The 12186-nt window shown below is 46.6% G+C and overlaps 1 protein-coding gene across 1 annotated transcript; it reads right to left on the reverse strand.

Annotated features, from left to right (window-relative positions):
• Nucleotides 1-17: 17 nt before the first annotated feature.
• LOC115021823 (kinesin heavy chain-like) lies at nucleotides 18-11516 on the reverse strand. The gene is made up of 26 exons (XM_029452510.1): nucleotides 10827-11516; nucleotides 9094-9181; nucleotides 8835-8908; nucleotides 8152-8256; nucleotides 8017-8065; nucleotides 7847-7902; nucleotides 7629-7716; nucleotides 7399-7523; nucleotides 7224-7328; nucleotides 7000-7148; nucleotides 6751-6899; nucleotides 4751-4932; nucleotides 4599-4667; nucleotides 4311-4517; nucleotides 4048-4200; nucleotides 3779-3976; nucleotides 3241-3358; nucleotides 2937-3013; nucleotides 2742-2851; nucleotides 2554-2655; nucleotides 2420-2480; nucleotides 2269-2340; nucleotides 2074-2178; nucleotides 1755-1971; nucleotides 1569-1674; nucleotides 18-1493 (listed from the first exon to the last, which is right to left on the reverse strand). The coding sequence occupies exons 1-25, from the start codon at nucleotides 10950-10952 to the stop codon at nucleotides 1586-1588; spliced, it is 2874 nt and encodes a 957-aa protein (XP_029308370.1). The 5' UTR covers nucleotides 10953-11516; the 3' UTR covers nucleotides 18-1493; nucleotides 1569-1585.
• Nucleotides 11517-12186: the final 670 nt, after the last annotated feature.

Below are 12186 nucleotides of genomic sequence, written 5' to 3' on the forward strand. Positions count from 1 at the left end.
CACAAAAAAGACCAAAGTGAAAGTTAAATAGATATATCTTTATTAGCTTTAAATGCATCAGTTGTAGGTATATTTGGAGACACGATGCCACAGTCAAACAAAACATTTTGCAAAATGTAAATGCACGGTTCATTCAAACTGCCACAGTGCGTCCCTCCCCGAGCATGCCTTTAACACACGCTCCAGTCCATGCGGTTACATTCAGTGACTGCAAGCCGTCCTCACTCATCGGACATGAAATAAAGAAGCTCAGTCGTGATATTCTCCTGACGCTCTGTTGCCTACACACTTCCCCTTTGCATCGCCGGCCGTCCGCAAACAAAAGGTGTCATCTTGAGATGCTGTGCATTCAAAAACATGCTAAACTGGCAGCACGAAGACGAAGCAGCACACGCGTCACGCATCTTTAATCGGGAATGACGGGCTCTCATTTATTACAATCTGTTGCTTTCCATTTTGAAAGGAAGTCTTTCTGCAAAACCTTGCAAAGGTGTTTGTTTTTTACATTTGAGTCCAGGTGTTTCTGAAGGCACAAGGTGTGGCAGAGTGGGAAACAGACTTTTTAGGATTTTGAATGTATTCGAGGGAAATTCATTAGACGGCGTGTTTAAGGTCTCTGATTGGCTGATCAGGAGCTTTACAGCGTGAGGGCAGAATATTCTTCTCTGTCCCTTCTGTGGTAATAAGAACCTGGAGTCCCGGGAACGCCTGATTGGTTGGTCAGTGTCCCTGCAGGACTCCAGATACAATCACTAATCCTTTCCTCTTTGAATATCTCAGGAGGGGGCAGACTTATTTGAAGCCTCATCGTGTTTGTTTCTTGATTGTCACCTGTAGGGAGACGCAAGAGGCGACAGTCGCTGGGGAGGTGTCAAAGAACACAAGGTGTTAGTGCAGGAATGCAAAGTGGGAACACGTTTGGCCTGCACAAAGTAACATTTAACTTTCTCAAGGTGAGACACTCAAAAGGATTTGGCTGCAGTGGCGTTGACTGCTCCTCCTGAAAACATCTCTTAAAGGAATAGTTTGACCTTTTGGGAACTTCCCGTGTTTGCTCTGATGAAAGGGAATCAGTGTGTCAAATTATTCCTTTAAATGAATGAACGCTGGTTAAATATTAAAGATCTACCTGTTCTGCTCAAACTCACACTCATAAATCATAATCAAAAGAATGTTACCTGCTGAACTTCTCATTTGGGCCTCATTGAAATGGTTCCGCTTGTAATTATGCAACAGAATGCGTACGAGTACAAATCCAACATCTGGAGGACGTCAGACGTCAGACGTCTGGTTGTGATCGTTTTCTAAATGAGGCCTCTGATATCTACATTCAGCAAATCAAATGTGTTTGGATCGGTATATACACTGTGGATGTTGCTTCTCTGAGCGGCGACAGTCTGTCGTGATGGCCTCCCATTGGTGCTCCAGCGGGAGGGGCGGGGCTTGTGGTTCCAGGTGTGGTGGTGGGCATGCGTCAGTTATTCATGGTCTGTCTGCAGGAAGAAACAAACCTTTAGTTTTAACGCCATCAGACCCAATCCAACCATAAGATATGTTTCTGTACTCACAGTGTTAACTTGTGTTTCTAGTTGTTGTGGGCGTAGACGCCGCCGCCTCTGATGGAGACGCTGATGGGGGAGGACAGTGGATGATGGCCGGGTCGGATGGGCTTTGCTGAGGTACAAAGAAAGGAAGAAAGATTCAGTCACATGTCTTCTACTTCCTCGTCTCTCTAAGTCTTGAATCTGACTCACCGATCTGTGCGGAGAACCCCCTCCTGGCCATGTTCTTGGCGCGGACGGCCTCCTTGATGCGGTCCACCTCCTGCTGGTAGCGCTTGCGGTCCCTCATGGCGTTCTCCTTGGCCTCCTTCAGGGCGTTCTCCAGGGCTTTGACGCGCTCGGCCGTGGCCCGCAGACGCTTCTCCAGTTTGGGCAGCTCGCAGCGAAGGTCTGCGTTGTCTCGAACCAGCTGAGGGCAGCGGAGGAAAGCACGTGATCAAGAACTTAAATACATGTTAACACCGTCTCCATCCTGGAACATCAGCTTGTAGAGCAGTCACAGCTGGATCACCTGCTTGTGGACCTTGGTGAGCTGCTCCAAGTTGTTCTCCAGGAAGGAGATCTTCTGTTTCTGGGCCACATTGCCGAGTCCCTCCTCACAGTCCAGCTCTGCACTCTGAACAACAACACAGAGCGCAGGTTAAAGGTCACACGGGCACAAAACGGACAGTGAACAACACTGAACCACCAGAGGAAGACGATGTACCTTCTTCACCCGCGTGGTGAGGTCCTGCACGAAGAGTTTGCGCAGGTTGTGCAGAGACTGCAGCTCTTTGGCCTGAGGGATCGAAAAGAAAATGATTGAGATGGAAGGAATGAGACACCATAGATGTTAATACTGGACTTCACACACTCACCACAGTCTCCTCCAGGCCCTTCAAGTCCTCTCTGGCCTGCTCCCTCTCTTCATTCAGCAGTCTGGACACAAACACACCAACATTTAAACAATTACATCGGCTGTCCATCAATAACCGTGCAGCTAGATGCCTACATGAGTTTCTGCAGCTTGGCATCCTTCTCCTGCTCTTCGGCCTTCACTTTGTCGTAGTCCGACACGAGTCTCTCCTGCTCCAACAACAGACCCTGGTTCAGACTGTGAGCGGAAGAGAAGAGGCCTCATTAGCACATGTATTAGACGTCTGACAGACTATAAGATGAAATACAACTGAGCTTCCTTACTCTGTGAGTTCATCCAGCATCCTCTGCTTGTCCTCGATCTCGTCTCGGAGGCGGCTGAGCTGCTTCTGATGAGCCTCCCTGTGGTTCTCCAGCTGCTCCTCCAGCGCTTTCTGCAGGACGGAGACGCAAAAACAACCTCAGAGACTCGTCACATAAGAATCATTGGACTGTTTGCAGTCAGTGGCGTCAGCTCACCTTGATGTCCTCGTCTCCATCCAGTCTGCTGATGTCCTCCTTCTCCTTCTCCTTCCCCTGCGCCTCAAACCTTTTCTCTTGAGAACCAACAAATGCAATACGTTTAACACGTTACGCATACATATACTATATAAAACACTAAAAATACTAATAATCCCACATAAATAAACGACTAATAAGGGAAGAAAAGGGGAAACTTTACAGCTAACAATTAAATTAAAACTATATTAAAGTATATTACATGTTCTATCTGTGTGGTTTGTTCCAGGAGGGTAGTGAATTAAGAAGTATAGTTTGTGCTGACCCTGAGCCTGCAGCTTGGCGAGCTCCTCGGTCAGAGCGTCCTGACTCTCCTCCAGCTGCCTCTTCTTCTGCTCCATGTTCTGCATGTAGTCAGTCAGAGACTTGATCTTGGCCTGGTGCTGCACACACAGAGGGGACAGCACACACAGAGGGGACAGCACACACAGAGGGGACAGCACACACAGAGGGGACCGCACACACAGAGGGGACAGCACACACAGAGGGGACAGCACACACAGAGGGGACAGCACACACAGAGGGGACCGCACACACAGAGGGGACAGCACACACAGAGGGGACAGCACACACAGAGGGGACCGCACACACAGAGGGGACCGCACACACAGAGGGGACAGCACACACAGAGGGGACAGCACACACAGAGGGGACAGCACACACAGAGCACCCATCCAGAGGGACTTTCAGTAAGTGGAACAGCTTTAACAGTAGAGACGGTGCACATGTTTCACAACACGTCTTTAATTCTGACGAAACAACGATGTTACAGAGCGCTACAGCTCTCTGCACAACACAGTTACCTGGGAGATGAGCAGCTGACAGGACGCCAGCTCCTTCTCATTGGCCTGGATCTTGCGGTGGGCGTCGGCCTGAGCGCTCTCCAGCTGCTTGCTGCGGTTCACCAGAGACTTGACCTCGGACTTCATCTTGCTGATGTAGAGGCGAGCCACGGTGAACTCCTCCTCCACCGCCGAGCCGTTCCCCTTCGTCTCTGAGGACTGAGGAGGGTTGTTGTGTGAGTGTGAGACGTGATGAGTCAGTGTGTGTGTTTATGTGTGTGTTTCCTCACCGCGGCAGTCTTCACGTCGCTGGTGCCGATGACGGCGCCGATGTCGCTGAGGTCTCGCAGCAGCAGGTTGAGGACTTCGGCGGCTCTCTTCCTCTGCAGGCCGTTCAGCTCCTGCAGCTGACTCAGCTCCCTCTGCACCACCGACAGCGACACCTGTCCACAACACACACACACACACACACACACAGATGGTGAACTTTCATTGCATGCAGTACTTCAGGGTTTTAAAAGAACTTGCAGAGCTCTTCGTGCGGTCCACTCACCGTCTTGTGCTGCAGCTCCTCGATCAGCTGCATGTTGCCGTGATCTCTCTCCTCCACCTCTTGGCTCTTCTGGTCGTAGTTGACGGCCAGCTCCTCCAGGGCCTGCAGCACCTCCTTCACCTCCTCCTTGGCCAGCTCGTTCTCCGCCTGCAGCCGGCACAGCTCCTCCTGGACCTTCTCGTAGTCGCGCCGCGTCGACGCCAGCAGCTGGAGAGAAGAATGTGCATATACATTGAGATGCACACAACAGAACAGATACAGACAGTAGCAGTCAGTGTTTAGACAAACCTCTTCCTGGTCCATCATCTGCTCCTTGAGTTTCTCAGCCAGCTGACTGTGTTGGTTGATCTCATCATCCTGTAGGAAGATATTCACAGTACTGTCATGTATTCTCCTCTGTTGATATGATTCCTTACAAAGAAAGGAAAGGAAGGTGTGACCTTGTCATCCAGCTGCTTGTAGAGGCTGCTGATGTCCTCCTCGTATTTGCTCCGCTCGTCCAAGGTGACGGAGACGGCTGCGCCGGGCGGCAGCATGTTGTCCATGACGGGAGTGTTGTCGCACGGCTCGACGCTCTTCTGATCTTTAGAGGCCAGCTGCTCCTCCTCGGGAACGTTCTCGCCTGTAATGCATTGCATGGTACTCTTACATCATGTCAACCCCCTGATGTATCGGCATGTAGGCACGCTGCTAGTGTCACTTCATATAAAGCCTAAAGTAAACCGTGTCTGCACGCAGTTTGTTGTTCACACCTCAATAAATTCTTCATTCTCAAGGGACAATTACTCGCTGTGTGTACAAGATAAAAGTACATCCATAACTTTAGCAATTATGGGCAACAAAGATAAAACTATTATTTTTTTATTTTCAGCCAATGAGAGCAAATGAGCATCCACATCCTGGAAATGTAGGAGCAGCAGACTGTGTCACATCCTCCCGCTTGTCTCGTGGTCACGTGTTGTTGTTGCTGTTAGCAGCAGCACGACTTCAGCAGATGAAGAATTGATGCTTTAATTAGTATTGACTTTTTAATGTGAGGAAGGTCGTTAGCAAATGAGAAGCTGGAGAGGAGGGAGTGAGGAGCTGCTCTGTATGAAGGCTCGGCAAGGAGCCAGCGGCTGAGTCATGATATCAGCATCAGCATAATGTGTGTGTGTGTGTGTGTGTGTGTGTGTGTGTGTGTGTGTGTGTGTGGCCTCTCTGTTTGTGTGTTCATTACATTTATGTGTAAGGAGCGTAGGCTGCACAGCTGATTTGTTGCTAAGAAGAGGGAGTTATCAGTTATGTGCAAGGGAGTTAAAGGAATTAAAAAGAAAAGAGGGAAAGAGAGAGATGGAGAGAGAGAGAGACAGAGAGAGAGAGAGAGAGAGAGAGAGAGAGAGAGAGATGAGAGAGAGAGATAGAGAAGAGGAGAGAGAGATATAGAGAAGAGATGAAGAGCGATGAGACACAGTCGCGCTCTACGATATATATGAGAGAGAACAGAGTAATAGACAGACGAGACAACAGACTAGAGACATAGAAGAAGAGAGCGACAAGAGAGATATATAGAGACTAGAGAGATGGAAACGAGCTGTCTGCACTCTTCCCTGATAGATAGAAGAGAGATGCAGATAGAGACACGAGAGCGAAGATACAGACGACAGACAGACGCTAGAGACAGAGCGAGAGAGAGACAGAGAGACATAGTATAGAGACAACGAAGAGAGAGAGAGAGAGATAACAGACTAGAATTAGATAGATGAGAGAGATAGCATAGCAGATATATAGACAGAATATGAGAGAGACGAGAGAGACAGAGAAGAGAGAGAGAGAGGAGAGCGAGAAGAGAGAGAAGAGAGAGAGACAGACAGACAACAACGAGAGAAGAGAGAGAGAGATGGAGAGAGAGAGAAGAGAGAGAGAGAGACAGACAGAAAGACAAAAAAAGACCCGACACTCTATACACGAGAGATAGAGTATAGAGAGATAGCTGAGAGAGAGAGGAGAGAGAGAGACAAGACATACAGACATACAAGAGACATAGAGAGAGAGAGAGAGAGATAGAGAGAGGAGGAACAGAGAGAGAGAAGAGAGAGAGAGACAATAAAGCAAAGAGGAAGAGGGAGAGCGAGAGAGCGAGGAAGAGGGAGGAGAGAGAGCGGTTACTATGCAACAAGAGATGAAGAAAGGGCGAGGGTGCAGTGCAGTCTCTGGAGAGGGGAAGACATTGTGCAGCAGAACAACAGTTTGATGCTCTTCAGTGTGTGTGTGTGTGTGTGTGTGTGTGTGTGTGTGTGTGTGTGTGTGTGATCTGCTGGTACGTGATGTTCAGACCACAGTCATCTTGTGATGGATCTTTGTATCTGCTGATGATGATGATCGATGGACCAGCAGCCGCCGTGTTCTGTGGCGTGCAGTTACCGTGTTTGTCTGGAGTCTTTGAGGAGCGCACACTCACCGTTCCTCCAGCGGTTGAGTTCGGCCTCCAGCCTCTGGATGACGTTCTTCAGGCTCTTGTTCTTCTCCTTCTCTCGCTCGTATTTCTTCTTCCACTCCTCGGCCGTCAGCTCCAGGTTCACCGACACCGTGTTCTTGATGGTCTTGGCTCTGAACAGACAAACGCAGAGTTCAGCTGGTCGCACGCTAACACACGGTTTCATCTCCTCTCAGTTCCTCCTCCAGAGAGCACAGTCATCGTTAAAGGTACCTCTGTCCGAACATGAGCGTGGACTTGGTCTCGCACTCGTTGTAGACGGACGGCGAGCAGCAGATGATGATGGTGGTGCGACAGTTTCCCCCCAGAGAGTCCTGCAGGATGCGGGTCATCTTACTGTCTCTGTACGGCACGTGGGTTTTCTGAAAATCAGACGTCGCACATTTAACGCACATTCCTCCAACATGTGGAGATGGAGGAACATTTTAGAGACTCACTGTCGCCTCGGCGAGAGCTGAGATGACGTTTCCCAGCGCCGACAGAGACTTGTTGATGTTCTTCGCCTCGTCCAACACGGCGCCCTCTGCTCCTGTCTTACTGACCTGTTTGGAGAGACGCAGATTAGACATCACATCTACATGAATACATCTTCCTGGTATCACTCAGAATGACCTTCTCGCTGCCCGCCAGGTCCACCAGGTACAGCTTCCCCGACAGCTTCTTCTCCGTCTCCATGTTTTCCTGCTTGATGTTGATGAGGAAGATGCTGTGGCTGCGAGAGCTGTGCTCGTTCATGTCTAGGAGTATAAAAAACAACATTATTAGTTTGTTACCTTTATATAGCTCAGGTTTATACTTCATCAAATACATACATTAAATATAAAAACTATGAAGATACATACTGGTCACCGCCACGTGCCGATTGTTCTTGCCCTCATCGATGACGTCCATCACCTCCTCTGGACTGGACACGAAGCGCTCAGTGCAGCCCTGACAGAGAAACAAGCACACGAGCGTGACAGTAGCTCAAAGCTTTGCTAACATTAGCGACCGTTAGCCTTGTGAATCTCACATGTGGCTGCTGGGATATCGAAGGTAAAGCTCTGTACAGTTCACAAACCTTGACATAGGGCACTCTGTTTTTGTCTTCGTGCACAGAGAGGTTCGTCTTCGACACTTCAAACAGAACAAAGATCACCAAAGTCACACGCAGATTCTTTATTAAAGAAATGCAACACACTCCAATCATCACGTGAATGTTATACGCATGAGATAAATAGTCGTACTGACCGTCCAGCAGGTCTCTGATCTTGTCCATGTAGATTTCAAAATAGGAAACCTGCACAGAGAAGTTAAATGTCTGCTCGTCAACGATCTGAATGCTGCAGGATGTGCATGTTTGTTTCCTGCTGTGACTTTTTTTACCTTGATGTGAAACTCCAGGTTCTCGTCCATGGAGTAGATGTGGTCAAAGATGTCTTGGGCGATGCGAGGGATGATTCCCATTCCCTGGGGGTCGTGCAGTTTCCCCTGAACACAGACACATTCAAGTTTTAGTGCTTCATGGAAAGGTGGAATTAAAAGTTAACGTAAAGACGGTGAAGCTGATGTTTTTCATCAGACTCACAGATGAGATGAGGCTTTAAGCTGCCGTGTCAGTGGATTAGTCTGCGAGCTGATGTCATTGCACGCATGACGAAGGACACGGGATCTCTTTCCTGTCTGCGTCGTGTCACTCAAATAAAACCAACTCTAACTACTTGGACGTGCGTTGCCGTAAAGCAAACGTTGTGCCGTAAAGCTCGGGAAAGGTTTGCAGTGCTGGACTTTCAGCTTGACTGGATTACACAACGCCTGCTGTGCTCTAATCCTCCGACTGGAGAAGGAGCATCACAAAATATATCATTTAAATAAAGGTCTTTATGCAACGCTTTTAACTCTGAGACCTGTCCATTGATTGGCTATGATAAAACTGCTGACATGTCTTTTAGTCTTCGGGAAACCTAGGGGTTTTTATGCTTTGAAATACAGAGGCAGGAATTCTTAATGTATATATATATATATATATATATATATATATATATATATATATAATGTAAGTGTCTCACCTCCATGGTGTGCGTCTTCCCGGAGGACGTCTGTCCATATGCGAAGATGGTCCCGTTGTAGCCACCCAGCACATCTGCAACATGTATGAATCATCTTACTACATCTACTCCTAACACTGCTTACTTTATTAATTACTTTACGTGTGATTGTGTCCATGAAACCAGATTATGTTGAAAAAACAAGAACTCAGAAAGATGAGGGACAGATTAGGTGTGTGTGCAGGTAGATTAGTGACATAAGAACAATGTTGCATCATACCTTTAACTATCTGCTTGGCACACTGGTCGTACACCTGCTCCTGTGACGTGTTGGGAGGCAGCACGCGGTCGAACACGTACGGTTTACTCTGTTTCACACAACACAGGACACATGAATGACACAATGCATCAAACAACAGCTGTTATATTCACGTCACTTATTTTATCTTCACTTATCTTCACTTGTTTTTGTCTTATTTGGCAAAAAAAATCCATTTTATCAAGTCGGGATTTGTTTTAAGGGCTCAAACATATGACTGCAGATTTTAACAAGGCTGCATTCACGTGGGGTTTTTTCTGTGGTTATTTGCAGCTTCCAGTCTGACTATGCATCATGTCTAACTGTCGCTGTCTCTCGGGGGGGTAAAAAGCCTCGCTGCTGTGAAATGCAGCTCTCAGCACATGAGCAGCAGCTCTCTCCTCTCTCTGAACCCCGAGATACAGATTTTAGGGGCTAAACCCAATCTAGACTTTCTATTTCAAATGTTTTATTATGTTGTGTTCAATGACACGTGGGAAAATACAACATCTAGGACTCCTGCAGCAATTTTTGCAATATAAAAAACAGTAGTAGGCTTATTGAAGAGAGCATGCAACATTATTTTTTGCACAGAAGAAGAAATTAAATTAAATTTTTAAATAAATTATCGTTTTGCACCAAGTGTCTGTTAGCTCCACCCACATGGACTTCCAAGGTGTGGAAAACAAACACTAACAGGTGTTTTAAAGCAAACTTCAAGCTTGTCCGTGCACATAAACGTCCCTGAGGATAAACACAGTATTGATGTGACCTTCCATAAGTTCCTCCTGACTCAGCACACGTATAATGGTGAGTCATCATGCGTATAACCTTTGACCCCTGACCTCTAAACTATTTAACCAATAATTGTTTCGCAAACAAGAAATCAATATTCCTCTGGATCAATATCAATATATATATAAAGATATTTTAAAGTTGTATTTTCATCCCCTTTTCACAAAATGTGTGCATGACAGGAAATGCATCACAGCTGAGCTTAATCCTGATTGGCTCCTGAAGAAAATCCATAACATCAGAAATAAACTGCTTTATTTTGATTTAATTTGCTTTATTATCTGTTTTTTTTAATATTTAATAAATATTTAAATTTAAATTATTTTGTTTGCTTATGTTATTACTTTTCTGTTATAATATTTAACTATTTTAAAAATGTAGACGCCCAACAGCCTGAGATTTATTTTAATTGTATGAATATAATATAATATTAATATAATAAGTTAAAATATTTAATTATTGTTGGTAGCAGCCTATCATGCTGTAGTATTTAGTTATATAAATAAGTTGTATTATGTTCTGTTTTAAATTGTGCATTTATAAAACTGCGTTTGGATAGAGTTGCATGTATTGTTTCATCAGCTTTTATACCTTTTAGCTTTTATAAGTAAGTTTACAGAATATCACTACGAATAAATAACATTCCTGCAGACTGACAGAGTAGGCCTATCCGTGTCAGAGATTTAACACTGATTACTTCTCTCTTATACACCTTCAGATTCAATATCTCTGTAATATTGTAGGATATAATTGTCCTATTGCTGTAACATCTCCTGCAGGACTACAGGCTTATTGCGCACTTGGCATCCCCAGCCGGCCTGCAGAGCTCCAGCTGACTGTCTCCTCTAAAACACTGCAGTGTTGGTGTTTCCATCCCCACGCAGACACATCAGCATCACAACAACAACGAGCACACTTGCCGTTATGACCACGGTGTCGTCCTCTTTGAATTTGGGGATGTATTTGTCTCCTCTGTTTATCTCGGACGCGTTGAGGGGCCTGAAGCGGCACATCACCCTCACCCCGCACTCCGCCGCATCCATCATGGCTGCAGCTGCTGGCACTGTTTACACCGCCCTGACTAACACTGCGGGTACAAACAAATAAACAAACACACGTACAGCAGGCTGGCAAACAGCCGGGGATCGGTCTATTTTGGGCAGGGTGGTGCCCAAAATGAGGCTCGGGGACGAGCAGCGGGGCCTTGATGATTATCCCTGCGTCCCGGGCCAAGTGAGAGTTCAGAATTCACTAAAACAGAGATTCAAATCATTATTGGCAAATGTTTCCAAGGCTTCCTGGTTTCCTCACCGCGGGGACGTTTAGCAATCTCCCGGTTTATGCGATGCGCAACGCGTCCTTCATCCAAGCCGAATATGTCCGGGTGTCCTCGCCTGCACCATGGCCACACCGGATCAACCGCAGCGCTGCGTCCCGTGGAGCAGCTCACACATCGGCGTGCAGGCCTCTCTCTGCAGCGGTGACACCGACAACCGTGCAGAAGCGGACTGATATGTGTTTGTTAACGGCGGGGGCAGACTCGGGGGGTGCTGTCCGGTTTGCAGAGTTAGAGCCCGGAGAGGATGCGCAGAGGCAGTCAGCCGCAGAGTCCTGACTTGCAATAAAGGCGCGCTCCAGGCTCGATGCCGCGGCGCGCGCCCGCGTCCTGCATCAGCACCACCACCATCACTGAGTTGCTCGTATGCACGCGCACACAGAAGAACCTGCATTAATTAGTTCTAAATATGAATACATATTTATTTTTTAACATAAGGTAGTAGCTAAGGAATGCATTATTAATTTATTTAAAGGTAGTTAGTCTGCATATTCTGATTATTAATACACAATACAGCAAATAAATGATGTAGGCTATTATAGATCAGGCGTATATAGCCTTATTATATTTAAATAATATAATAATCTGCAATGGGACATTCTGCATGATGAGTATCTTGGTACTTAAGGCTAAAAAGACTTTTACTTTTAGCATTTAGAAAATGACCTGCTTTGGTGTAAGCTAGGCTAACACACAATGCTAGTGAGCAGCTAACATGACATGCTACATAAAGTGCCCTGTCATGTTTTCCTCTGAGGTTCAAAGTTCATTCTCAACCTCGGAAACAAACACTCAGCACGACATTGAGCAGCAGCTGTTCTGGAGCTTTCAATCACGTCACATGATCTTCATCAGCAGATGGCGTTTGCCCAAAAGAATGAATTTTGTACAGGCAGTTTTTAAGACACCATGAAGGAGAGGTCCTCAAAAATACAAAACAAAAG

This window comes from Cottoperca gobio, chromosome 2, assembly GCF_900634415.1.
Source record: "Cottoperca gobio chromosome 2, fCotGob3.1, whole genome shotgun sequence".
Classification (NCBI taxonomy): Eukaryota; Metazoa; Chordata; class Actinopteri; order Perciformes; family Bovichtidae; genus Cottoperca; species Cottoperca gobio.

Bases quoted from the DNA above. Each gene is read 5' to 3' on its own strand.
- LOC115021823 (XM_029452510.1), bottom strand. From the start codon at position 10,952: ATGATGGATGCGGCGGAGTGCGGGGTGAGGGTGATGTGCCGCTTCAGG. The intron at 8,066-8,151 runs GTAAAAAAAGTC...TTCTCTGTGCAG, and splicing joins ACCTGGAGTTTCACATCAAG to GTTTCCTATTTTGAAATCTA. The intron at 3,014-3,240 runs GTCAGCACAAAC...TTGGTTCTCAAG, and splicing joins CGCCAAGCTGCAGGCTCAGG to AGAAAAGGTTTGAGGCGCAG.